At 52.3% G+C, this 25,579-nt stretch overlaps 3 protein-coding genes across 14 annotated transcripts; 1 reads left to right on the top strand and 2 right to left on the bottom strand.

The window, feature by feature from the left end:
- Positions 1–1,530: 1,530 nt before the first annotated feature.
- Positions 1,531–6,030, bottom strand: FAM229A (family with sequence similarity 229 member A). 6 transcript variants are annotated; one of them, XM_039511440.1, is made up of 4 exons: positions 5,904–6,000; positions 5,044–5,237; positions 4,363–4,500; positions 1,531–1,771 (listed from the first exon to the last, which is right to left on the bottom strand). In XM_039511440.1, exons 3-4 carry the CDS (start codon positions 4,479–4,481, stop codon positions 1,669–1,671), a joined length of 222 nt encoding a protein of 73 aa, XP_039367374.1. In that variant the 5' UTR covers positions 4,482–4,500; positions 5,044–5,237; positions 5,904–6,000; the 3' UTR covers positions 1,531–1,668. The 6 variants fall into 6 exon arrangements, with proteins under 6 accessions (XP_039367374.1, XP_039367372.1, XP_039367376.1 ...); XM_039511438.1 differs by lacking the exon at positions 5,044–5,237 and having other exon boundaries at positions 5,904–6,030; XM_039511442.1 differs by lacking the exon at positions 5,044–5,237 and having other exon boundaries at positions 4,363–4,496; positions 5,904–5,928.
- A 71-nt stretch (positions 6,031–6,101) lies between these two features.
- Positions 6,102–9,421, top strand: TSSK3 (testis specific serine kinase 3). The gene is made up of 2 exons (XM_039511436.1): positions 6,102–6,416; positions 8,708–9,421. Exons 1-2 carry the CDS (start codon positions 6,245–6,247, stop codon positions 9,367–9,369), a joined length of 834 nt encoding a protein of 277 aa, XP_039367370.1. The 5' UTR covers positions 6,102–6,244; the 3' UTR covers positions 9,370–9,421.
- A 1,706-nt stretch (positions 9,422–11,127) lies between these two features.
- BSDC1 (BSD domain containing 1) lies at positions 11,128–24,937 on the bottom strand. 7 transcript variants are annotated; one of them, XM_039511433.1, is made up of 11 exons: positions 24,846–24,937; positions 23,582–23,642; positions 21,886–22,002; positions 20,703–20,870; positions 20,123–20,177; positions 19,226–19,341; positions 18,103–18,171; positions 17,732–17,813; positions 16,661–17,221; positions 14,482–14,585; positions 11,128–13,502 (listed from the first exon to the last, which is right to left on the bottom strand). In XM_039511433.1, the coding sequence occupies exons 3-11, from the start codon at positions 21,979–21,981 to the stop codon at positions 13,470–13,472; spliced, it is 1,284 nt and encodes a 427-aa protein (XP_039367367.1). In that variant the 5' UTR covers positions 21,982–22,002; positions 23,582–23,642; positions 24,846–24,937; the 3' UTR covers positions 11,128–13,469. The 7 variants fall into 7 exon arrangements, with proteins under 7 accessions (XP_039367367.1, XP_039367363.1, XP_039367362.1 ...); XM_039511429.1 differs by having other exon boundaries at positions 24,802–24,849; XM_039511428.1 differs by lacking the exon at positions 24,846–24,937 and adding an exon at positions 24,802–24,842 and having other exon boundaries at positions 23,582–23,666.
- Between the last annotated feature and the right edge of the window lie 642 nt (positions 24,938–25,579).

Below are 25,579 nucleotides of genomic sequence, written 5' to 3'. Positions count from 1 at the left end.
TTCCTGCATCTCTCTGAAAGCGACGCATAGCAAGTTCTGTTACAGAACCGAGGTAGCAACTTCCTGCACAGCCGGCGAAGGCAAGTGAGGCCAGAGAACGGAGGCCAGGGGGTCTCCCCAAGAGCTGGGAAAGGTGAGGGGCGTGCCCATCACAGGGGACCCTTTCTCCATTCTGCAGGGAGCCTGAAAGCTGCTGGGTGGAGGCAGCTGGATTTGCTCTGCTCTTTGTGCCCAATTGGTTGTTTCTATAAAATTAAACAAGCCAAGATTAGAGGAAAAACGAGCCCATGTCAGCTGGGCCAGCACCTGGGCTGGTGCCAGTCCTGGGTGTCTCACTAAGCCCAGCCTGGGGTGGAGGAGCGGGATCCTCTCTGCTCCAGCCACTCACAGGTGCCCTTTAATCAACTCTTTGCAGTTACTCAAATGCATCAGGGCAGAGCAGGGAGTGAAACCCTGCTGGGCTGTGGAAGCAGCTGGGTCCCAGAGAGGGGGCAAATCCACTCTGCCCTTTGGTCTCAAACGTCTCAAGGCCGGAGGCATGGCACCCAGAGTGCACCCTCTCGGCTAAGTCCTGTGACTTTGGAGGCAGGACATGACAGGCATCACATGCCACCTTAAGGGAAAGGCCCCGCTAGTGCATCTCCTGCCCAGGACAAGCTGGGCTGTGTGACTCAGCTGCTGCCCCCTCCCTACCCCCACTCTCACCTCCACCCATTACCAGCAGCCAGATCTGCCTGCTGTGACCCACGAAAAAGCCTGGGAGAAGCAGTTTGCATAGGACAGACACTTAGCACCAGGGCCCCCTCTGCTTCGCTCTCCCGCCCCGGATGCTGAAGCTAGTTTGGCAGTGCCCCTGTGGAGATGATTTGGGGAGGGCTCCCCCATGGCACAGCTCACCCCGCAATCCATGCTCCCCTTCTCCAAAATCAACCCCACCCCATCACTCATTCCCCACCCCAACCTCCTCCCACAGCCAGCCTCTTTCCTTCCCCTAAATCAAACCCCTCCAAAGGTGTCTCATCTCCAGATCAGGCCCTCCAACAAAAACCAAGTTAGTCTCCCCCTGGCCCTCCCCACCAACCTGCTAGGAGCTGGGTCAGACTTAGGGATGGAGGCGGCAGCTGCTGCCGCCACCCAGCCAAACCCAGCCTTACGTTGGCTGGACAGGAATGGAGAAAGCTGGAGCCTGAGGCTAAGAGTCAGAGTAGGCAGGTCTCCCTTGCACCCCACAGCTGGTGCTGGAGGGGAGAGAGAGACTCTATGGGGAATACACCTAGGCAGAGCACCGATACCGCTTCATTTAAGACCCTCTCCAGTGAGCTAGGACCACAGCACCCTCTGCTGGGCTGAGGGGTAATGCAGTGACCCCATTCTGCAAACCCGGCCCAAGCCCCTTGTTTTGCTGGGAACCCTCTCCAAGTGAGGGGGGCCCATGCGATCCCATAGCAAGACGAGAGAATTCCTGCTCTCCGGGCGCAGTCTGGGGCAGCACAGCGAGCCGAGCCGCAGCGAAGGAACGACACCCACAGAAACATTCTAAGATGTCCTTTTATTAAAATGTGCGTCACTGTTTTGTGTGGCGGCGTCCTTTGCGGTTCTCCAGCTGTCAGGGAGTTTCGGGTGACCAGCTCGGCGGTCTCAGCACTCGAGCCCAACTCAGGGGAACTGTTAGGTGGTCCGTGGCCTCCCGTTCCCGCCCATGGCAATGTAAACGTCAATAGGAACGTTGGGCAGGGTCAGGCAGTGGCACCCGGGGCATCTTCTCAGCTGCCTGCACAACGAGAGAGAGGGGTTAGTCCAGTTTCCCAGGAGGGCTGTGCAAAGCCACAGATTGAGCCCCTCAGCATCACAGGTGCATGGTTGAATATCCACCTACCATGAGGGGTGCAGATCCCAAGAGCCCTAGGCCAGCTGCCCAGGGATCAGAACCCATCTGGCTAGTTGAACATACTCCACAAAGGGTCCTTCAGTGCTCTTGTCCTCCAGCTTTATGCAGGGAGGGAAGATTTAGGAGGATAAATTTCTTCCCCCCATATCCAGCTTCTCTGTCAGCTGCTGGCAGCCTGGAGCAGGAATTGAAGGCCACTCTGAAATTTTCTGCCTTAGGAATCTTCTGGGAGAAAAAGGACAACCCCCCGCCAATGCTCCCCTTAACAAGGGCCCTGAATGCAGAAGTCAGCCCTAGATGGGACGCAAGTCCTCCACAGAGACCATGTGCCTGAAGAGATAACAACCAAGGGGTCACGGCCAAGCCCTGATGGTTGGCAATCAGTGGGAGGAGGCCAGCGCTGGGCAGTAACGAGAGAGCCTCTTCCAGGCGGCGATCTCAGCATAGTGAGGGCCCTCGGCCCAGAAATGCCCGACCTGGGCCATGTCCTCAATATTATAAACTAGTGAGAGGCAAAGCGCACAGTAGAGTCATAGATGTGTTAAGGGTTCCAGTGGAACTGCTTGTTTCCATAGCGATGGGGTGCTAATGACAGTATTGGTTGTTGTCCAGTGATTAAAGACCTGGCCAGTAGAGAAGAGGGTTTCATTCATGATCAGTCTGTTCGGTTATAGACCGAGCCGGGCAAAAAAAAATTGCACAACATTTTTTTGGTGCTAAATGCCGCTCCTGTGACACTGAACTATTTTGTGAGGACTCCCTGTGGATTTCACCCCGTTGCATGGGTGGGAAGAAACAGAAACCATTTCAGACAAACCCAGCCGTTTTGTTTTGACATTTTCTAAATGAAAAGGTTTAAACTTCTCAGTTCAAAACCACTTTTCTCTTCAAAATGTCCTGTAATTTTATTTTAAATGATCACACCTGGTAAAACAGGGTCAGTATCAAAACAAAACTTCTTGTTTGACCCAAAACAGTTTGTTTTTTACTTTGTGGAATTACCAGCAAACCAGAAAATCGGTTCTGCACCCAGCTCTCTTTATAAATGGACCCTCTTGTCCACGTACCCAGCAGCCCCTGCCCGATTTGTCCCCCGCTCTGCTCCTCGCTCTAGCTGAGCATCTTGAGCCTGCTCCTCCTTGCATCTCTCTGCTTGCTGCAGCCTCTAGAGGCCAATGTATTGTAGCCCCAATTCCCCCAGAGGCGCCAGTTACAGCAGGGGGTGGGTTTGATTTTGCCCTTGTCCGATCAGCTATAACCAGGGGAGAGGCAGGGCCAGAAATTGCACCGGAATTAAGTGCAGCAGCAGCAAGCAAGCAAACCCTGAGGAACAAGGCTTGCGCCCCTAGGGAGAGCTAGAGGGTACAGCCCTGGTACAGCGCAGGGAGGTCTGGCTTGGAGTTAATTACAGGGAGGTGCCTTGGCCTCAGTAGAAGTGTCTGACCCCCCAGCCTTCGCGCTCTGATGGAGGGGAGGCAGCAAACCGGTTTCCTCATTTTGACTTTATTTGGGGGCCCTGCCTCAGCCCCATTGTACAGGATTCAGCCCACAGCTGCCTAAAGTCATCCCTGGGGCCAAATCAGATGCCAACAAACTCTTCCGACCAACAGGCTCCGGGTCTGGCTGCATGTTCCAAGCCAGGCCGTGTGACAGCCTCAGCTTCTGGTGCCGCCCGGAATGGTTTAGCCAGCTGACAGCCATCCTAACCCTACACCACAGGGAGCAGGTGTTGGGGGAGGCAGGTTTCCTTCTCTTTCCCTTGGGCACAGGGTGTGGAACTTGCTGTGAGACTGCACTGGGGCAGGATGACTACGGCAGCAGCTTTCATCATCCCCCAAAGCCTGATTTGTAGAGATCACATGCCAGGGTGGGCCTGGAGAAAGAGGGGTGCAGTTCCACTGGCTCCTGAACGCAGCCCTGCGAGGCCTCAGCCCTCTGGGCTCATCCCTGGCCCCTTACAGAAGCCCAGCGTGCTCTGAGTGGAATGGGCTGCTGAGCCGGCCCTGGCAGGGACGCAACATGGCGACCTGGAGGAGGTGCAGAGATTAGCGAAAGGGGGAGAGAAGAGACCACGGCTCCTATTCACTCTGCCCTGTAAAACAGGCACAAAGGGGGAACTTGGGAAGATTAGAAGGGCAACACACCTATTTCTAAGCCTTGAAAAGCTTCCTTTTTCCCCAGGAGAATTTGCTGCTGTAAGACATGGAAGCAGGGGGGCCAGACCATCCCAAAGGGGGGCCGTTCATAGCAACATCTAAGCACAGCAGCTACCATTACAGCATCAAGAGGAAGGTTTAGAAAGTGCATCAGTGCTCATGCTTCAGAGCATAAAGTGATTGCTAACTGGGGTCAGGAAGTAAGCATCCCACTCCCCCTGTATCGCTCTGGAGGGTGTCTGCCTTCCTCCCAAGCACTGGGCACCAGATGACTCATTTGCTGTGCTCAGCAACAACAGCTGCTGCCGCTGCCCTTACCTTGCTGCAGTGTGCTCAGTGGCAACTGGCTCCTGGGTCTCTGGAGCAGCTGCCAGGCTGGGAGAATCTCCGGCCTCTATGGGGAATCTCCGAGCTTGTGGGGTCTCCTGGGAGCTCATGTCCTAGCCCCAGACCTGTCTGAGTGAAAAAAAGGACCAAGGTCAGAGCCTGCGCGACTGGGCACGGTGAGCCCACGATTTCAGGCCCACCCCTGCCCCAAGCTGCCACCCCCTTCTCTGGCCTAGGCTCACCTCTTGAAGGCTCAAGAGAGTTCCCAGGAATAAACCGGGCAGCCAGCAGTGCCTAGTGCAAAGGGCAAGATGTGATGGGGGCCAGTGGGAGGCACGGAGGCTGTTACATTGTGACACGGAAGGGCTGCTCTGACATCACAACACAACCCGTGAGTGGCAGGGTACGACCTTCGCCCTTCTCCCAGGCACGAGACTCGGGCCCAGGCCTTCTTGCTTACGATTTATTATTTGGACTGCGGTGGCAGCTAGGAGCCCCAGTCCTGTATTTGTTCAGTGCCTCGCACAGGGTCCAGAACAAAAGGCTAGGCCCCGCCTCCCCGAGCTTACAATCCAAGTATAACACGAGACATGACCAATGGGGGAGCACGAGGAAGCCATGAGACAATACCGGTCAGCATGAGGGGCAGCGGCATCAGTACAAAAGACTGACCTAGTTCACATCTAGGGCTAGTCTTGGGTCAAAGCACCACCGTGCTGTGAAGGTGAACAGAGGAACTGCCTCTGCCGGCCCCGGGTTTTCCCCAAAAGGCTCTGGGTCTCATGATGAGGAGGGCTCTTCCTTGACCATGCCCAGATTAGAGACGTATCTGGGGTTGATCTTTGCTCCCTCCTGGAAGCTGATCCCTGTGGGGATACAATGTGGGGTTCAGAGTGGGATCTGGGGTAGCCCTTCACCCTGGACTCTTACCCTGTCCTGGAAACTGAAACTAAACAAATAAACCGTCCGACCAATTTGTTTGATCAACCAGATCCATCTGATCAAACCCAGCTTCTGAGCTCTTTGAGACGGGGACTGTCACTTGTTCCATGTCCGTGCACTGCCCAGGACAAAGGGTCCCTAGAGAAAGGAAGCAGTGTTGCCTATTGGTTGGATCACTGGACTGGGTCTCAGAAGGCCTGAGTTAAACTCTTGGCTGTGTCACTAGGTTGCTGGGTGACCTTGGACAAGTCACTGCCCTTTTCTGCCTCAGTTTCCCCATCTGTAAAATGAGGTTCATTATACTGACCTTTGTAAAGCGCTTTGAGATCTATGGATGAAAAGTGCTAGATGAGAGCTAGGTAGTTTTGTTAAGCACTATGTAATACAAACAACAGACATCCCAGCCCTTGTATTCATTTGCGGTCTGGTCTAGACTCTCCCTCCCCTACCCTCAAATTCACTTGGATCCAGCCTTGAAAACTTGGTCAGAGCTGCACATTTAGTGATAATACAGCAGCAGGCTGGGGAATATTTGGGGTCTGTTCGTTATGCCAAAGCCTGTGTAATGCTATGCTATAGAAGCCCCTTACCCACAATCCCCACCAATAGGTCTCTGGAGATTTATCCCATCGCTGCGCCTGGAGTGACTCAGTGCAGGGTTGTGGGCAGGTTAAGTAACTGCCCATTTGGGGTGCTCGCCTCCCGATTGGTGCAAATCCAACCCCTTTGACCCATGCAACACAAGGTTACATCATAATAGGGGCTGAAAGTTTTAAAACGTCCTGCCCCAGCTGCCCCCGTCATCACGGGACTTTGTCTAGGCAGGAAAATGATCTAGTGTCCAGGGCTGCAACGCTTGCAGGCCCTGGTTAGGGAGAGAAGCAGAGCACAGAGATGTCATCTCCCAGCATCTACAGGATGACCTGAGAGAATGACCAGTCCAAAATTGAGAGAGGAGATGGAGGAGTTTTTATTCTCCAATGGCTACCAGCTGGGCAAGACCATTGGGGAGGGGACCTACTCAAAAGTGAAAGAGGCCTTCTCAAAAAAGCACCAGCAGAAAGTGGCAGTTAAAATTATTGATAAGATGGGGGGCCCAGAAGGTAAGAGGCAGCTCTGGGAGACGGTTCTGGGTTAGATGGTTGAGGAATATTCATAGACTCTAAGGCCAGAAGGGACCACTCTGATCATCCAGTCGGGGGATAATCTGCTGAACATGAGCTCCCAGTGTGATGCTGTGGCCGAAAGAGCTGGTGTGATTCTGGGATGCATAAACGGGACTCTCGAGTAAAAGTAGGGAGGTTATTTTACCTTTGCATTTGGCACTGGTGCAACCGCAGCTGGAATGCTGCGTCCAGGGCTGATGCCCACAATTTCAGAAGGATGTTGATAAATTGGAGAGGGTTCAGAGAACAGCCATGAGAATGATTAAATCATTAGAAAACCAGCCTAGTGATAAACTAACTGGATTGCACTCTTAAGAGTCTAACAAAAAGAAGGTTAAGTGGTGACTTAGTAGGTCTATAAGTACCTATATGGGGAGCAAATATTTAATAATAATGGGCTCCTTCAGTCTATCCAAGAAAGGTCTAATGTGATCCAACAGCTGGAAGTTGAAGCTAAACAAATTTAGACTGGTAATAAGGCGCACATTTTTAACAGAGAGAGTAATGAACCATTGGCACAATTTACCCAGGGTCACGGTGGATTCTCCATCACTGACAATTTTTAAATCAGGATTGGATGTTTTCTGAAAGCTCTGCCCTAGGAATTATTTTGGGGAAGTTCTCTGGCCGGTACCATACAGGAAGTCAGACTAGAGGATCACAGTGGTCCCTTCTGGCCTTAGAATCTATGACCTTCTCTGTAACACAGGCTAGAGAACTTCCCCAAAATAATTCCAGTTTGAACTAGTCTTCTTGTAGTTTGCCAGGCATCACGCTATTGGCGCACTTAACTGTGCACAGTACCAAATATCTCCACTGCTTTGCTTAGGGTCTACTTTTCCCCTTATGCAGAAAAACCCTCCGGAGGGGAAAACTTACCTGAGAAGTACTGTGAGAATCTTCTCACATCGTTTTCCACATTATCTCATCAGTGGAGGAATGGTGACTTGCCACAAACTTTTCATTCCTAACAAAATACATTTCAGGTTTCCCTACTGGATGTATTAAACCAGGGATCGGCAACCTTTCAGAAGCGGTGTGCCGAGTCTTCATTTATTCACTCTGATTTAAGGTTTCACGTGCCAGTGATACATTTTAGCATTTTTAGAAGGTCTCTTTCTATAAGTCTATAATATATAACTAAACTATTGTTGTATGTAAAGTGAATAAGGCTTTTAAAATGTTTAACAAGCTTCATTTAAAATTAAATTAAAATGCAGAGCCCCCCAGTCCAGTGGCCAGGACCTGGGCAGTGTGAGTGCCACTGAAAATCTGCTCATGTGCTGACTTTGGCATGCGCACCATAGGTTGCCTACCCCTGTATTAAACTAAAATAAAAGGTTGACTAGGAGGTGGGTTCCTCGGGGAAGCTGATCTCTCCAGAATGCCTCCAAGGCAGGGGACTCTCTCTCTAATTCACTTGGAGGATCTGCTGCCAGCATTTCCCAGACTATCCATTCTTCATCTTCCCACCAACTGGTGGATGGTGCAGTAGCTTACTGGATGCAAAGGGGGCTGGATTCACTTAGATGGCTCTGATTTCCTTGTAGAACATATGTACAAGAATTCAGCCCAGACCCTTCTCTAGCCAGCTCACCAGGCTCGTAGGTTGGAGTAACCGCAGTGCCTTTCAGATCACCTCCTATAGCACATAATGGTGTTTACTTGGCCAGATCTGTGTCCTAGACTAAAGCCACAATCAGATAAAAGATTCTAACAACAACTACACCTCCTCGCAAAGCGGAGTAAAACCATTAAAACAGGGTTTTCCCTGTGGAAAGCAGAAAGCTGCTAAGGGGCATAAGTTCTACAGGTTTGTTGTTGTCATTGTTCGTTAATCAATTGAAAGATCTGCTCTAGTTCAGCTACAAAAGATGAGGCTGGAGGCAGGAATCAGATGTGAAATCAATATGCAGGAGGTTGGTTGAGAGGATCAGAATTATGCCTTTTAGCCCTAAGATCTATGAAGCTAACAGAAAGTAAATATGTTCCAGTGCTGACCCTGTGATCACTTTACAACCAGCCAAGTTCCCAGGGTTCTGAATGGGAAAGCGCTTCCTTTTAGCCCCGGTTTGTGACAAACAGAGCCCCTGCCTCCATTGAATGGCCAACAGCCCCAGGCACTGCAGAGATACTGCATCCATGAAAGATGATACACACTCTTCTCGGGAGCTAGCGGCTCCCTTGAGATTTCCCATGCCTTGAATGAATGTCTTCTCTCTCTTCAGAATTTATCCAGAGATTCCTGCCTCGAGAGCTCCAGATCGTCAGGCGCTTGGATCACAAGAACATCATCCGGGTGTACGAGATGCTGGAGTCTGCCGATGGGAAAATCTACTTGGTGATGGAGCTGGCAGAAGACGGGGACGTTTTTGACTGCGTTCTGCAGGGAGGTCCTTTGCCCGAGAGCCGCGCCAAGGTGCTCTTCCGCCAGCTGGTAGACGCGATCCGCTACTGCCACAGTTGTGGCGTGGCACACCGGGACCTAAAGTGTGAGAACGCCTTGCTGCAAGGCTTTAACTTGAAGCTGACTGACTTTGGATTCGCAAAGTTGCTCCCAAAGAATCGTAAGGAGCTGAGTCAAACGTTCTGCGGCAGCACTGCCTATGCTGCACCCGAGGTGCTCCAGGGCGTGCCCCACGACAGCCGGAAAGGGGACATCTGGAGCATGGGCGTTATTCTGTACGTTATGCTGTGCGCTAGCCTCCCCTTTGACGACACCGACATCCCCAAGATGCTGTGCCACCAGCAGAAAGGGGTCTCCATTCCTGGGCACCTGGAGATCTCAGACGAATGCCAGGATCTCCTGAAAAGCCTCTTGGAACCAGACATGATCTTGAGACCTTCCATTGAAGAAGTTGGTTGGCACTCATGGCTGGCAAACTCCTGATAAAGACCATGTCACGCTCTCCCCAAATAAAGGGGACAGATTGCTTCCAAAATGCTTACATATATTTTAATGTTACGCTTGGTTTCCAGTCTATCCTTACACCCCACCTCTCCTCCTCCCAGTGCCTTATGCAGAGGATGGCTGGCCTGCAGGGGAGGATTGGGGGGTTGTTCCATTTCACACCTTCATCAGGGATTTTACTCGTTCAAACAAACCACATGGTCTGAAGAAACATAACAGTGTTTGTGATGTTTCCTTGGTAGCTGGGCACCTCGGTGAAGTGGGGAAACCTGGGATAGTGTCTGGCCACCTTCCCAAGACATCTCTAGTGATGGCACCTCCAGAGAACACCCCAACTGAGAGGAGAGAGTAAGCAGAGAAGTTGGCTCCTCCATGCTGGGGGTGGGGGAAACATGGGAAATTACACTAGGGTTATAGGAGCAACAAGGGGAAATCAGTGGGAAAAAAATCTGCTCAACATCTTAGTCGTCTATATACAAATGAAAGGAGTAAGGGGAATCAACAGGAGGAACTGGAAGCTAAATTATCACTTAACTGCCACCACAGAGACTTGGTGGGATAAGTGTCATGATTGGAATAATGGTACAGAGGGGTACAACTTGTTCCAAAAGGGCTGGCAGGATAAAGGCAGTATTGCACTATACAGCAATATATACACACTTGTTCTGAGGTCTAGAAGGAGGTGAGAGGCAGACCAGTTGCGAGTCTCTGGGTAAAGATAGAAGGGGTAAACAATAGGAATGTCACAGTAGAGGTCTACTATAGACCACCAAATCAGGAGGAGGGGGTGGATAAGTCATTTTATAGAACAAATCACAGAAATATCCAAAACACAAGACCTGGTAGTAACAGGAAACTAACTACCCAGACATCTGTTGGAAAAGTTACATGGCAAAACACAAAATTTCCAGTAAGTTCTTGGATGTGTTGGGCAGACCACACACTTTCAGAAAGTGAAGGAAGTAACCAAGGGGAGAGCCAATACTTGATTCTGACCGACAGGGAAGACTTGGTAGCAAATCTGAAGATGGAAGGTAGTGTGGGTGAAAGTGACTACGAAACGATAGATTTAATGGTTTTGTGGAAAGGAAGGAGTGAGATCAGCAAAATGAGGACAGCGGACTTCAGAAAAGCAGACTTTAACAAACTCAGAGAACTGGTAGGTAAGGTCCCATGGGAAGAAAATCTAAGGGAAAAAGGAGTTCAGGGGAGCTGGCAGTTTCTCAAGGAGACAATATTAAAGGCACAACTTCAACCTATCTCGAGGCGAAGGAAAAATAGGAAGAATAGTAAGAGGCCAATATGGCTCCCAAAGGAGCTCTTTAATGACCTGAAAACCAAAAAGGAATCCTACCGAAATTGGCAACATGGACAAATTGCTAAGGAGGAGTCCAAAACAATAGCACAAGCATGTAGGGACAAATTCAGCACGGCAAAGGCACAAAATGAGTTACACCAAGCAAAGGACATAACAGGCAATGAGAAAAGAGGTTCTTTAAATACATTAGGAGCAAGAGAAGGACGAAGGAAAGTGTAGGTCATCTACTTACAATTAAAAACAAACTTGACAAATCGGAAAATTGTTCTGAATGGACTGTCCAGCCTGCTCCCAAACTAGACTCATGCCCAAAGCAGGGGCTGCCACTGAGCAGCAAACCACACCCAGACCCATTTCAGAAGGATGGCCACACGTAGCCCTATAGGTGGTGGAAATAAAGACAACCCAACGCAGGCAGCTGATTCTGTAGAATTCCTTTAATTTCTGTTAACTGCAAGTCTGTAAAAGGTTCAGGAGAAAGTTGTCATTACAAAACTAACAGCTGTTAGAATCTCTCTTTTGCTCAGCTATAAAATGCTCCCAGGAGATGCAGTATAATTTAAAATAGAGAATATTGCACAAATAACCAAGAGGTTAATTAACTAACGAAAAAGAGAGTTACAAAGAGAAAGGCAAGCTCCGCTCTTTCTCCCAGCTCCAACCTTGGGACACGAGCTTCCAGCCGGGAACCATACCTTTAAATGAGACTGGAGTATATAACAAGGGAGTCCTCGCTGGGCGCAGCACGAAGCGCAAACGACATCGTCTCAGATACTTCCAGATAGACACCAGTCTCCTGGCAAAGGGCCCAGCTACACAAGGGTCCAACCACATTGGGGGACCTAGTTACGACAGGGATGTCTCCTGACTTGGCTCCATCTCAGTAGAGAGGGGACCTAGCTGCATTTTTCCTGCATCCCTGAGATGCACCATAGCCTAGGAGAGCCAGGCTGTAGCATGGCTGAGACCTCTTTGAATTAATTCTACAATGACAAGCTGGAGCCATGCTGTAGGCTGCTCCCTGGACCTGGTGGACATTGTGGCATAGACAGGCTCTCAGACAGGGATCTGGATCACACAGCCACTTTCAATGCACCTACAGTGGCAGCAGCAGCTGATGGAGAATCTCCCCATGGGAAAATTGACACTCCAAGGCCCCGGAAGGCTAGTGCTGTCCAAAAATATAGGGAAACCCACAGCCCCAGTAAATTGGCCCTTAAAGAAGCAGAATGACCTAAAGAAACTATGGATAAAATCAATACTTTGAAGGCCAGAGACAGGGGGTAGACGCTGTCCCTTTAAGATAATTGTGTACTGGTGACATCCACTGGGGAGCAGCATTTGATCAGAAGGACAAAGAGAGAAGGGAACTCCCCTCCCGCCCTGGACAGAGATGACAGACCGAAAAGGGGTCTACAGCAGTCAACAGGGGTGTGAGAAGGAGTTGGAGCCTTGCAGGGGGCTCAGCTGAATAGGAGCAGAGACGATCTAGCAATATTTGGAGTGCATGGGGGACAGGCAGGTCCTGCCAAAGAGGTGAACAGGAGGGGTGGATTTCAGGAGAGGGATTCAAGCAGCGAAGTCAATAGCTACAGTGACCAGCCCCTGCCACCAGGTACCATCTGTTGTGCAAGATGCTTTTGCCTCCCGCTTTACACAAAACAGCAAAGAGTAGTGGGACCTGCTGGCAAAGGCTGATGTTTAAGTGGTGGCCACCATACCTACATTGGGTCTTTTAAGTGACCAAGCCGGGGGGCTGGTGCACACAGACAGGGGCAGTTCTGCCCTGGGTCTGACCCAGGTCCACTGCCTGTCCAGAAAAGCCCATTCAGGAGAAAACTACAAGCATCAGGACATTGCCTGAGGAATTAAGGATGACAATTAAAAGTGCTCATCGCCCAGCAGAGCAGAGAGAGGCAGTGCAGATAGCAGAGCGGGGGATGGTGAAGTGACTCCCTTCGGAGGTGGGCTGCTGCTCCCGCAGCTGGGAGTTTGGGTTTCCAACTGAAAAGCTGCATCCCAAGGAAACAGAAGGAAGTGCCAGGATTTCTGTAGCAGCTTTTAAGACAACAGGCCAGGCTATGGTTCAGGAAGAGGCAGGGAGACATTTAGTTCCCTCTAGAGAAGCCTGGCTTTAGATCAAAGCCTCCAGCCAACTGCCTTTCCTCACAGTGGTAAGTGTGGCAATACAAAGGGGCTTCCAGTGCTGCATCTCCAGCCTCTGGTCAGTCCCACTTTGGGGGTCTCTTTCAGAGTTAGTCTGGCCTGGAGTTTGGAGTAATGAGTGAACAGGAACAATTCGCACTGAGGAGCCTTCTAAACTGCTGTATTGTAGTTATATTCACACACAAGTAGACAGTCAGCAAACTGACATCCTGCCAATGCAGACCAATCCCGCCAGGTGTTCTAGTGTCCGGTTCGATCCCAGGGCCCCACTGGCCCCACCTGACCTGCCACCCACCCCAGGCCTCAATATGGGCAGCCAGTTTCAACTCTGTTGGTCTCTAGGACCTAGTGAGAAGATGCACCCCCCTCCCTAGCACCCCTACGCGTATGAGTGTAACACCCGCTACCACCTCTTCCAGCATCTGAATGGGTCATGAGTTTGAGCTACCCCTAGGATTTAGCAGGGATGGAACTCTTCCAGCCTGGAACTGAAAACCCCAGCACAGTTACACATGAAAGGAATAGTCGATCTGTGATTTAATTCACATTGGATGGTGGGAATGAGCCTGTGACACACACAGAGGAAGCAATCGTCTTATTCCCAGTCCTCCCACTCTTCATCTTCCAGCTGTAAACAAGAGAGAGACATCTATTAGTCGGTTTAGACAACACACCGGCCATCCGCCTCCGGGCGCTTTTGGTAGCACTGGACACTTAGGGCTTGTCTATACTACCACTTAAGTCAATGTAACTTATGTCGCCCATGGGTGTGAAAAAGTCACCCCCCCGGAACGACACAAGTTACAGCGAACTAAGCGCTGTCTACACTAGCGCTAAGTCGGTGGGAGACGCTCTCCTGCTGACATAGCTTCCACCTCTTGCTGAGGTGGAGTAATTATGCTGATGGGAGAGCACTCCTGTCGGCACAGGGCGTCTTCACCAGACGCGCTGGAGCTGCGCCGACGTAGCGCAGTAACGTAGACTAGCCCTTAGTGGCCAGACAAGGCAACCACGTCCGTGCAAACCTGGCAGACACAGAACACACCTTGATTGCTCCAGTTTCACTGTTCTGGGAAACAAGTGTTCCTTTCTCAGTAACCGTCCTAGTAGGGTTTAAGGGTTAATCCCCTCCCTCTCTCTAGCTAGTCCCTGCATGACTTTTGTGGGCAAGAGCCCAGATCCACATCTGGCTCCCACAAGGCTGATCTATTGTGCTCAGGGTCCCCACGCTGGAGCACGAAGAGTTCTGGTTATTCAGCTGCTACTGGCCGCCGAGCCCAGCTTCTCTTTGGGAGGAGAGGCAAGAAACCCCGTGGCTCTCTAAAGCACATTGTGCTGCACTGCCATGCTGTCTGCAGAGAGGATGGGCGTTGTTCTAAAACCTAGGGATTTCTCCTTAGTTCCTACATGCTGGGATTACTCTCCTCTCAGCTCTGTGACAGAGGAAGTTGGCAGCTGACTCCAGGCGGGAAGCTTCCAACAGTGGTAGTGCTCATGCACAGGTGCAATGAGAAGCCTCTGAAAACAACAATGCAGGGTGGATTCTGTTCTGGGAGGGATCTTCTACCAAGTTAGCACCGCCACACCCAGCGCACTGTGTCACTTACCTCTCCGGACACCTCCACCTTCGAGAGCGCCAGCTGCACTTCTTCTTCTGTCATGTCCAAATCAAAGTCTTTCTCCCAGTCCTCACTGATATCGGTGCTGGAGCCTGAAATCACATGACACTGAGGTTAAGCCCTCTAGAAGGCAAAGAGAAAATGGGAACTCTAAAGGCTTTGGTGGGACCTGATGATGCATTGTGTTTCTCAAATATTTTACATCAGGGCCACTGACTCTTTAGAGTGAAGCAGATTTCACCAGCCCAAGATCATCCTACTTGGCTCCTGCCAGCTCACTGCCCCAGCTTTGGGGGCCCAAGATTTGGGGTTAGCAAAAAGACCCCGCCCCTCCTCTGGCCCCGCTATTCCCCAGCGAGATGTTAGTAAGGGCAAAGCAGGGTCCCTGAAGCAGCTGACCCCAGACACCACTAAACAGACAAGGTCTCCTGGCTCAGGTGTTCTGAGAGCTGAAGACTTGGCTCATGGCAAAGGGCATCTGCAGGCCCAAAGTAACACAGAATCCAACTTAACCTAACCACAAGATATCGGCAAGATTGAGGAATGCTAAGGCCATCTACCTCCAGGCTTGACTAACCGCTAACCATCAGGTACCTGAGGTAAAAGAACATGACCAAGTCTTTGCAAACTCCCAGATGATACCGACAGTGCCCAGAGTCTCCAGGTGGAGCCTCTTCAAAGCACATGCATGCCGAGTACGAGCTTCTTGAGCGTTTGCGTACGTGGATTTCTGACCCATCAGTGAGACGCCAACAAGGAGGTTACAAGGCAGACAAGAAGCCAGACGAGGGGGAGGGGGAAATCTGCCATGCCCTCCTCCTCCTGCCAGTAGTGAGCTCAGGAGGGTAGGGAGTAGGTCTGGGCCGAACCAGACCCAGACTTCCGCTGTGTTTGGAGTCACTTCTGTTTGCTGGGGGGTGAGAGCAAAGGGGAGCTCTGCCCAGCCCCACTCCCAAACAAGAGCCAAGCTTTAGTCCCAGAGCAAATGCAGCAGGTAACAGGCATTTGGCGTTACCATGACCCAACTAACACCCCCTCTCCCCCGTGCGCTCTGGGCTGAGAGGGCTGCTCCCAGCTGACCAGAGGCCAGGTTACTGATGGGGGCTCTCAGGAAGGAAGAATTTCACACCATCACCAAGTACCTGCCACCATCCTGGCATTCTGTAGCCCCAGGGGGTGCCAGGAGGGGAAGAGGGTGCCCTACTGTGTCCCGTTGGGAAACTCAGATTTCTTCTTCTTCTAATTTGACTCCCTTCCCCAGTATAAACCCACATCTAACATACTAAGCCTCCTTCCCAGGTCCTGCTGCCTGGAGTTCAGAGGCATTTGCAGCAGCACCAGTACCTTTAGGGCCAGGCAAACACAGTCAGGGGACATGCAGCTCACTTGAGGGTGGTGTTTGTACCCCCACACCTGTGTCTGGCTTGCTGCCGAGACTCTTACCATCACTAACTGTTGATGCCCCAGACCCTGCACTCTGGCTTTTTAGAAGCCTCAAAGAGATAAGCAGAGTTAAGGCTTTCAGAATGAGATGAACAAACCACAGCTACACCACAATCCCAGGTCACCCTGACCACAGATTGTCAATACCTTGAGTTGCAAAGTTTGATGCCCCCAAGTGGCAAAATTGTGTATTACTGATTCTAAATGAGAAGTGAGGCAATCCAGCCCATCACCATTCATCATACTGAAGGGTCAGATCCAGCAAACCCTTCTCCCTCCCAGAGCTCCCTACAGTCACTACAGAGCCAAAGAATCCACATCCGCCCCTTGGTATGCTTTAGACAGCGAGCTGGGAAAGGTTTGTTCAGGACCAACGCAGAAATCATGTACTTGGCTGGTCTAGAACTTGCTCCACTACAGGATCTGCCTGTGGGGGCATCCCTAGATGGGTGTAGCTTGGGGGTTGGCTATGTTAGCAACACATGGAACACGAATAATCAAAGGCTCCCAACGTGGGATCATCAGACACCGCTCACCAGTTCAGCGCACTCTCCAGCTCACAGGCCTTTCACCCACAAGTCACAGCTCAAAGCCCATGTAGGCTGAACCCAGGACACAGAGGAATAAAGTGTGTCCATTATAAATCAGGCCCCATACCCCTGAGAGCTTCGTTCCCCAGGGGACGGTCCCCGGTGATGGCTCAGTGGTGACAGCAGTTACCCACCTTTCTTCCCATTGTTGGAGGGAGTGGATTTTCCACTGTCGGAGTTCAGCTCAAAGACTCGTAAATCTGTCAGCCCATCCTCTTTCAGAGTCTTTATCTGGCCCGTTGGCTTGCTCTCTGTCTGCTCCTTGAGCCCCGCAGAGCCCAGTTGTTCTGAAGACACTGCCAGCTCCCAAGTGGCTGTAGGAGGATGTGCAGATTCTGCTGGTTTTGGCTGGGAGCCCTGCTCTTCAGAAGTAGCTTCCAGTAACCTTTGGGAGAGGTCCCTGGCCCCAGACAGCTGTGCTCCAGTCTGTAACTGTGCATCAGGCACAGAGGCAGGGTTTGCAATCTGAGTCACAAGGGAGACACTCTCGCTGCTCTCAGACAGGGTCACCTGGGCTGGGGCTGGGACTGCAGCAAGACCAGACCAGCTTTCCTCTGCTGGCTCCTTTATGCTGGGGATGGGACTTTCCTCCAGGGTCGGGGGAGCAGCTGCTGCAAGGACAGATGTTGTTTGCTCTCCCTCTTCTGGAGATTTCAAATTCACACAAGGTAGGGGCGACATCCCCAAAAATTCCTCTGTGGGGGGAGAGTGGAAAAGGATTTCAGCACCTCTGTATGAAGCACAAATAGGCAGAGAACTGCTGCTGAAAGGAGCACCTCCCTCCCCAACCACGGGCATCAGAGCCTCCAGCCACTGCTGGGAGCAGCACCAGCACCACAGCCTAGCGAGTCCGCTTGTTCCCCCCTGCCCACTCTGGGGATAGGTATACCTATAAAGTAGGCAGCCCCAGCGTTTTAACCAGCCTTCCCTCCAACTCTTCAGAGCAGGTCTAGACAGCACAGTGGTGCCAGGAGCATTCACCTTGCCCGTGCTAGGGCTCCCACTGGCATTAGCATGGTGTAGCCAATAGCGGCAGTGGGCTATTTTGGGCCACAAAGCCGAATACAGACACAGTCCATGGGGGCGTGTTTCAGCTGGACTGGGGAGCTGGTTTCATGACAATTAGCAGGAACCATTCTACAGCACCCTTTCTCCTTCCCAAACCCACCATGGGTCTCTCTCAGCTTCCCGGACATCTGACTTACCCTCTTCCTCTTCCCAGCCTGGCTCCTCCTGATGCACGCTCTGCTCCGCCCTCTGCTTCAGAGCTTCCCTCCGAACCTCCTCCTGCAGGGAATTCACAGCTGCAGTCAGGAGCTGCGCCCACACCATCTCCTCCCAGATCCCGGCCCTGGTGTGCAGAGCTCCAACCCCTGCAAGTTCCCTACAGCACTGTCACTAATGGCAGGGACTTGGGGAAGGGAGCCCAGTTCTCTGCTGCTGTTCAGGGGATAGCAACTCTCCCTCTGATCGGAGGATACATGTTGAGTAACAGCCCCTTCGCACAGCTCCTCACCACACTGCACCCTCCACTTTAGCTTCCTTGCAGGGGAGATGTCCCTCGCCCTGAACCCACCTGCTCCAGGTGATGGACTTTATAGAAGTAGCGCTGCCAGAATTCGGAATGGGAAACAGCCACTGGGACCTGGGACCATTGGAAGGAAAGAAGAGAGGGAAGGAATCAGTGTGGAGGGCCTGGGGATGCTGCAGTCTCTGACCTCACTCCCCTTGGGGTTCCTATGCCTTCTTGGCAAGGCCTGACACTGCAAACCCTTTATCCTTCTGGCAGAGAACAACTCCAGGGGCTCCCACTGGAACCCATTGACTGATGAAGCAGCCACAGTAAAACCGTCGCTAGTGAGCAGCCCTTCCACCTACGACAGGCCACCTGCACCACCTCAAGGCTCCCAGCCCTGCAGACCTGGGGAGAGAACAGCAGGGAAACCCAGGTCTCCCACACTAGGCCACTTCTCCCACCCACAGGTCCTTGCTTGGCATTCCCAATCCCATCTCCCTGAATAAGACAATACTCAGAATCTCTTCTTAGATCACCAGGCACCACTCTGAGTCTCTTCAGGCAAGGGCTGCCAATCCACCAACATCCGCAACTGCTCGCTCTCCCTGGGCTGACCATCACTCCGTTCAGAGGTGGGGCGGCTTTACCAGTTGTACAGAGAATAGAACCCAGGCATCCAGACTCGCAATTGCCCGCTCTAACCACTAGACAACACTGATTTCCCTCTGCTCATTCAACTGCCCCATGACTGCCACTGTGCCCATACTCCCCCAGCTTCAACCACTCCTGGTGAGACTGTGCCCTACATAAGCAACCTGTGTTTTCAGAATGCAGATGACTTGTTGTCAAACATCTGCTGGAGACTCATTCCCCAAAATTCACCAAGATGCTTAGACAGACAGAGGCCAGACAGCTCCAGAGCAGCACATGACAACTGGCTCTGGACCTGCGATGCTGCAGTCCACAGGCAGAGAAGAGCCCAGTGAGTTACTTGGCAGCAAAGATGCACAGGCTGCCCTGCTTGGCTAAAGCACGTTGCCATCCCCGTCCATCCCAGGCCCTGAAGCCCAAGGAGTTCAGTTTCCTACTCATATCTCCCCTGTCTCCCACACGCTGGAGACTTCAGGAAGGTCTGAGCCTGCCCAACCATGAGAGAGAGTGCAGGAGCCAGGCAGCGCCTCACCATCTTGGTGTAGAGAGCCCGGATGGAGGGGCTGGTCACCAGCAGCTCCGAGATCTCCCCTTTCTTCTCCTCTAGGTGAAACTGAGAGAGCCAGGACTCAAAGAGCTCAGTGGGGCCTGCAGGGGGGAAGCAGAGAGAGGTCCTTGGAACAAATGAGACAGGGACAGAAAAACAGGGAGTTAAGGGGAAACATGGTGTCTGGTGCAATCAGATGCCACTGGAGTGAAGGGGCCAGGTTAAGACAGCAAGGGGCATCACAGAGGCAACAACCTGAGTCCCAAGGAAGGGAGCAGGAAGCACACCTCACTGGCTAAGGAGCCCAAGGTGCTTACTCCTGCAGAACCACTGATGGGATCCACAGCCAGCCCCCGCCCACAAGAGGCAGGTCACAGTGAGGAAGCAGGTGAATGAGAGGAGCTAGAAGTGCCCTTGATAATATCCCTTTAAAACTGCACATCAGGTAGGTGGGGGGTGGGTTGCATCCATGCCCACCTACACCCCACCCCATCTCAGACACACCCACTTGCTCTGCCTTGCCCTTCCCATGTGTCTCTCTACTGGAACCGAGGCTCAGTCACTCTTTGGCAAACTGCCAAGGCAAATTGCTGGATTCCCAGCACCAAAATCCCAGAACAGGTTAATCAGGCAGCAGCTCTGCAGGTTCCCACACAGCACCGGGCATGGAGCCTCAGCCACACCTGGGCAGGGTCAACTCATAGGGTGCACAGTTAACTCAGTTGCCGTGGCCTCTTTGCCAGCAGGCAGCCCATGAAGCCAGCTGTGGTGGCGGTCTGTCACGGGGGCACTTGTCTACAGGGACTCCAACCCTGAGACCCGCCAAACACCACACACACTAACACTTCCATGTCTCCCCCTCCAGCCCAGCCCTCATCCTACCATCCGGTTCGTTGCAGTAGGTTGCTGGGTCCGACTGCAGGGTGTAGAGACGAGCCTGCAAGAGAGCACACACACGGGAAGGGACAGCCATTAGCCTGAGGGGCAGCAGCTGAGCTCAGTGACTAAGCAGGGTCTGTCACACACATCTCTGGTGGGAGCTGAGACGTTTCCCACCCAGCGGGCAGTGAGGGGCATTCAGCAACCTAAGTTCCCTCTAAACTGCGCGGCCACGCAGCAGCCTATTAATCGCCACGCAGGCGCTCAGGGCTGCGGCAGGGAGAGGCACCTCTCCCGCGGCCCCGGACCTGCCACAGCCAGGGGAGAGGCGCCTCTCTCGCGGCCCCAACCCAGCTCCGGCCCAGACCTGCTGCGGCCAGGGGAGAAGTGCCCCTCCCTGGCCCCAACCCAGTCCCAGCCCTGAGCCCCCTCCTGTACTCCGAACCCCTCGACCCCACCCCCGCCACATGAATTTTGTTATATGCACCAATGTGTCACACATCATCTCCATATTGGTGCACATAACAAAATTCATTCCGCTCACGCATGGGAAAAATTAGAGGGAACACTGCTCGGCACATACCTTGGTGCTGTCGTACGGTTCTGTAGTACCAGAGGGTGTTGCCATCAGTGTTATGACATCGCAGTCGATGGTCTTATCTGGCGAAGGAGCGAATGTGTCTGAGATGACGCCCAGGAAGTCTGCAAGTCCTTTCTTCACCTTCTCAGTCGTGCCCGAGGAGCCTTCCGTCTTTGCAAAGAGAAAGACAAGGGAATGATTTAAACAGTGGTGCCTGAACCAGAGAGACAGTCCCATGTGTTGTTTTCCAGCGTCAGTGTCCCTTTAAAGAGAGACAATTCTCCTCTCCTTAAAGGGTGGTAGTGAGGGATTGTGCAGTCCGGGCTGGCCTGAGATGAAGAGGTGGTGGTGGCTGGTTAGGCGGGGTGATGGCAGCAGATAGGCAGGGAACAATTCTTGGCTGTGGGGTGGGGGGCAGGTAGGAGTGGCTGGGTTGGGGAGAGGATAGGGAGCTGTGCTGTCATAGTAACAGATGTACAGGGCAAAGGTCTCCTTTGGGTCTAGGAAAGGGGAACCCATCTCCAGGCTTATCCCAACACCTAGGCAGAACATACTGTGCCTTACCTGGTGGCACAGGGGAGCAGAGGAGGAAGCTGATTCCAAGCCTCACAAAAGCAAAGAGAATGGAGAACCAAAGAGGGCAGGAGATAAATTAGTTCCATCCAGTCTCCAAGCAGGGAATTCAGATCCAACTAGATATCCCACCTTCCTCCCACCCCAAATCACACAGTCCCACTCTCAGTTAAGAGCTTCCTCAGCCCCAAGCAAATGGAAATTAGCTGCAGGCTTCCCCTTGCAACATCTGCCACTGCTGTACAGAAACCTGGCCTATGGCTCCAAAAGGCCCCCTGTCCCGAAAGTCACAAATGGAAAGCAAGATACTGGCCCTTCTGGGAGCCACAGCATGCACCTGCCCCATCCCATCTTGACAACTGTGAATGGGGCACTGACATCAAACAGTCCTGGCAGCCATAACAAGGGAATCACTTAGGGTCATCACAGACACTTTCCACTGGGGAAGGGAGTTCAAATTCAAAGGCCAAGAGCAATGTGAATTCAGGTCATGCCATAAAGGCATTTCCTGAAAGGATTAGTCTGTGTGCTGCCAGAATCCCGTTTGATAGCCAGCTCCACTCCCTCTAATGAGAGCAGGAGGCAGAATCTTGGCTTGCCTGCTCTTACTTACAACCAGTTTCTCCTTGACCACGCTGGCGGTGGCAGCAATAGTGCATGCTGTATCATGCTGCACCACCTGGGTGAATTCAGTCAGGTCCCGCTTCATGAACTCCAATGCTTCCGTGGACTACAAGACAGAGGGACATAAAGTATATCAACCTCGGATTCTCACACAAGTTCATCTTCACCCTAGGAATATCCGAGGCATCACAAACCCTGGAGCAACAGAGGCCTGAGGGAGTATTCTGTATATGGAGATGACAGGGCTCTCGCAGGTGAGGCTCTACCAACATCATAGAAATAGTCATGTTTACAACACACCCGGGAAACACAACTATGCCCAAACCATGTTACAATATGTTCCTTCCTCGCCAGTGCGGATAGAAAAATGATGTTTTAACCCTGGCAGACAATTCGGCTAAAACTTGACTCCTTACTTGTCATGGACACGCCAGCACACATTCTAACAGCAATGCTGTAATCATGTTTCCAGAATATTTAGAGATGATCGATGCCATAGTGCCGACGGGGCCTTAATAAAAGCTGTCACTAGTGCATAGATCTACAGGGATAACTTCAGATGTAGCAAAGCGATCGGATTATTTTTTTATCCACACTTTCTTGGCTCCTTTACTATTGTTCCAATAGCCTTTGAATGAAAGCTGCAAATATCTGGATGAGTCACGTTGCCTAGTTTCAATCTTAGTGTAGCTGAACTTCTCAGTCTCATGCCTTTGTGAATTGCAATGGCGGGGGGGGGGGCAGTATGCTCTGGGCATTCTTCTTCCTACTGCCTGCAGTACAAGAGGCCTTTCCAAAGTGCAGCTCTATAATGACAATCTAGTTCAAGCTTGCAAGTGGCTTTTCACAGCTCACATCTGGGGACACGGATTCTGTCTGAATAAGACTAAGTTAAGACTTTCCAGTAAACAGATTTCCCCAAGAGTAGATGGTAAAACGGAAGTAATGAACTGAACCATTATTAGAGCAATAACACTTTACATTTACACAGGACTCTCCGTGCCAAAGGATCCCAAAGCCTCTCATAACATAAAGCTCTGGGGGGGGGGGGGGGGACTGCAGCAACTGACTAGTACAGGGCATCTCACACAACATTGTTAGAGAAATTTTGGCTAAGGCCGCTGTCCAACGGCTCCTTTTAGGTTAAGTGCCACTAGATAATTCATATCTTTGCAGAGCAGCCACGCTCTCTGCTAGCAGGGGCTCAACCAACATTTCACAGCTTACTTTAAACTAATCATAAGTGATGGAATAAAGTTCTGCACTGCAACACTGCTGCCTTACCCCAGAGCTGCACAGTTGCTTAAGAAGAGCATTTTTAGAAGACAACAGAGAGCATGTAGGCAGATTGAAGATAATACCCACATCATGGTTAATGCCCAGTTTATGTTAAACACCAGGCTACAATCCATCGGGAGAAAAGGGCATTCACAGAATGACTCAGCCCCATAGGTTACTTTAAAAAACAATGCAGAAATCAGGAAGAATTTCCAAAGGGAAGAGGATTACACAGCAAAACAGAAAACACCCTAAGAGAGGCTCCTTACTGGGCCTGGTCTGCTCAGGTTACAGAAGAACCCACAAGAAGAGTGAGAAATCCAAGTAAATGATTGTGTTTTTCTATGGGAAGATGCAAGATTTCCTTAAGCAATAGCTTGTCCTGTTCCAAACAAGCAACCTCCTACCTTCTCTTTGACAGTCTGGTAGCTTTGCTGCAACCAGCTTCTCCACCAGCCTCCATCTTCCCTGTTACAGGATAAACATATGAAGCTGAAATTGTGAATTTCACATTATAAACTCACACCAAGGAGTCCATTAAAACATACATATATACATACATACCCCACCACGTGAACGAGCTACAGCCACCGTTTCTCTGTATTCAAACCCTTTGGGCCTTCAGAGAACCTATCCCTCCCAGCCAGCAACTCTTCTTTCAAAGGCTTAAGCTCCAAAAGGGCTGCAATTAAATGCAAACCACCCTGCAGCATTTCCAGCCCACACATAGCACCCCTGGGCTGTGGCACGAGACCCACAGTATGAAACAAGCCATCTCCATTGACTTGCAGAGTAAACCCAACCCCAAAAGGAAGCAGGGAAATCAGAGGGGTCAGTCCCCCTTAGTTTAATCATCGCAGGGAGATCCAGTAACAGTGAGGCTTGGTTAGTTTTTAAACTATGGGATTTTAACCAGTCCATGTTTCTAAGCCTCTCCTGTTCCCAACCCAGAGAAACAACCCCCATTACAAGACACACTCTCCATTTTCCCCATGGTTTCTGCCACACCATAACACGCTTTCCCCTATACAGCCAAATTCCCTGCTACCTTTAACCCACCCCACCAAGCCAGTTCCCTTCCCACCCTCTCTGTCCTCCATACAGCCCCCTTCCCACCCCCTCTATCTTCTCACCCTCTGCCCCTCAACCCCACCCACCCAGCCCCATTCCTACCACCACTTCCTCTACCCCCCAACCCCACCCAGCCCGTTCCCACCCCCTCCGCCTTCCCACCCCCACCCTCTACCCCCCAACCCCACCCAGCCCGTTCCCACCCCTCTGCCTTCCCACCCCACCCTCTGCCTCCCAACCCCACCCAGCCCCTTCCCACCCCTGCCTTCCCACCCCACCCTCTTGCCTCCCAACCTCACCCAGCCCCTTCCCACCCCTGCCTTCCCACCCCACCCTCTTGCCTCCCAACCCCACCCAGCCCCTTCCCACCCCCACCCTCTTGCCTCCCAACCTCACACAACCAGACTCCTTCCCACCCTCCTCTACTCCCTTCCCACCCCAGCCCCTCTGCCCCCACCCCGCCAGCTCCCTTCCCACCCCTCCCGCACTACGGCGCCCCCCTCAGACCCCTTCCCCCACCGCCAAGGCACCGCCCCCCGCTCTGCGTTATTCTCACCCTTCCGCCATTTTGGACGCCTGACGTCACCAATATTTACTGACCTTTGACGCCAGAAGCCCCGCCTCCTGGGCGGGCTCTTTTTAGCCTCAGCCCAGTGGGGGGCGGGCGATGGGAGGCGCAACGCCGCAGTAACGTCACTTCCTTTTACACGCGGGGCTCGGCCCGGAACGGGTACGGTGGCTGCTGAGGGTCGAGAGAGATCGAGCGCTCACTATTAGCCCCTCCCAACCCGGGAGCTAGAGCCCGGGGCCCTGCGACCCCCGCCCGGCCGCTGTAACGACAGAAACATTTACCGCTCCAGAGTCGCTGCTTTGGCCGCACTGAGCATGCGCACCCGAACGGAGCCTGCCCAGTCACCTTGGCTGTCGTCGCTGCCCTCACTTCTACTTATGATTTGCTGCCTCCTCTTGGGGGGGGGGGTAAAAGGCACAAGGGGGCAAATCGCAGCGGGGCTGCCAGGGTCTGCGCGGGGGGGGGGTCAAGCTGCTGCAGGTAGCGGCAGGAGAGAGGCTGAAGGGGAAAAATCGGGGGTGGGTGTGGTGGGGGAGCCGGGGTTAAGCCCGGGAGGGGGAGACGCTGCGAGACCCTGTGCAGGGACAAAACCCCCGTTTAGGGAGGGGGTGGGGGGAACAGGGACCCCTCGGGATGAGCCACCTGCTGTGCTCCCAAATCTGGGGGTGTCGGGGCTGGGGGGGGGGGGCAGAGGCTGTTTTCAGTTCTGCCGCCAGCCCCGGAGCAGGGGCGGGTTCCTGGGGCTGGGGCTTAAAGGCACCGG

This window comes from Mauremys reevesii, linkage group 23 (genome assembly GCF_016161935.1).
Source record: "Mauremys reevesii isolate NIE-2019 linkage group 23, ASM1616193v1, whole genome shotgun sequence".
NCBI lineage: Eukaryota > Metazoa > Chordata > Testudines > Geoemydidae > Mauremys > Mauremys reevesii.
This window is presented reverse-complemented; position numbering and strand designations above follow the sequence as displayed.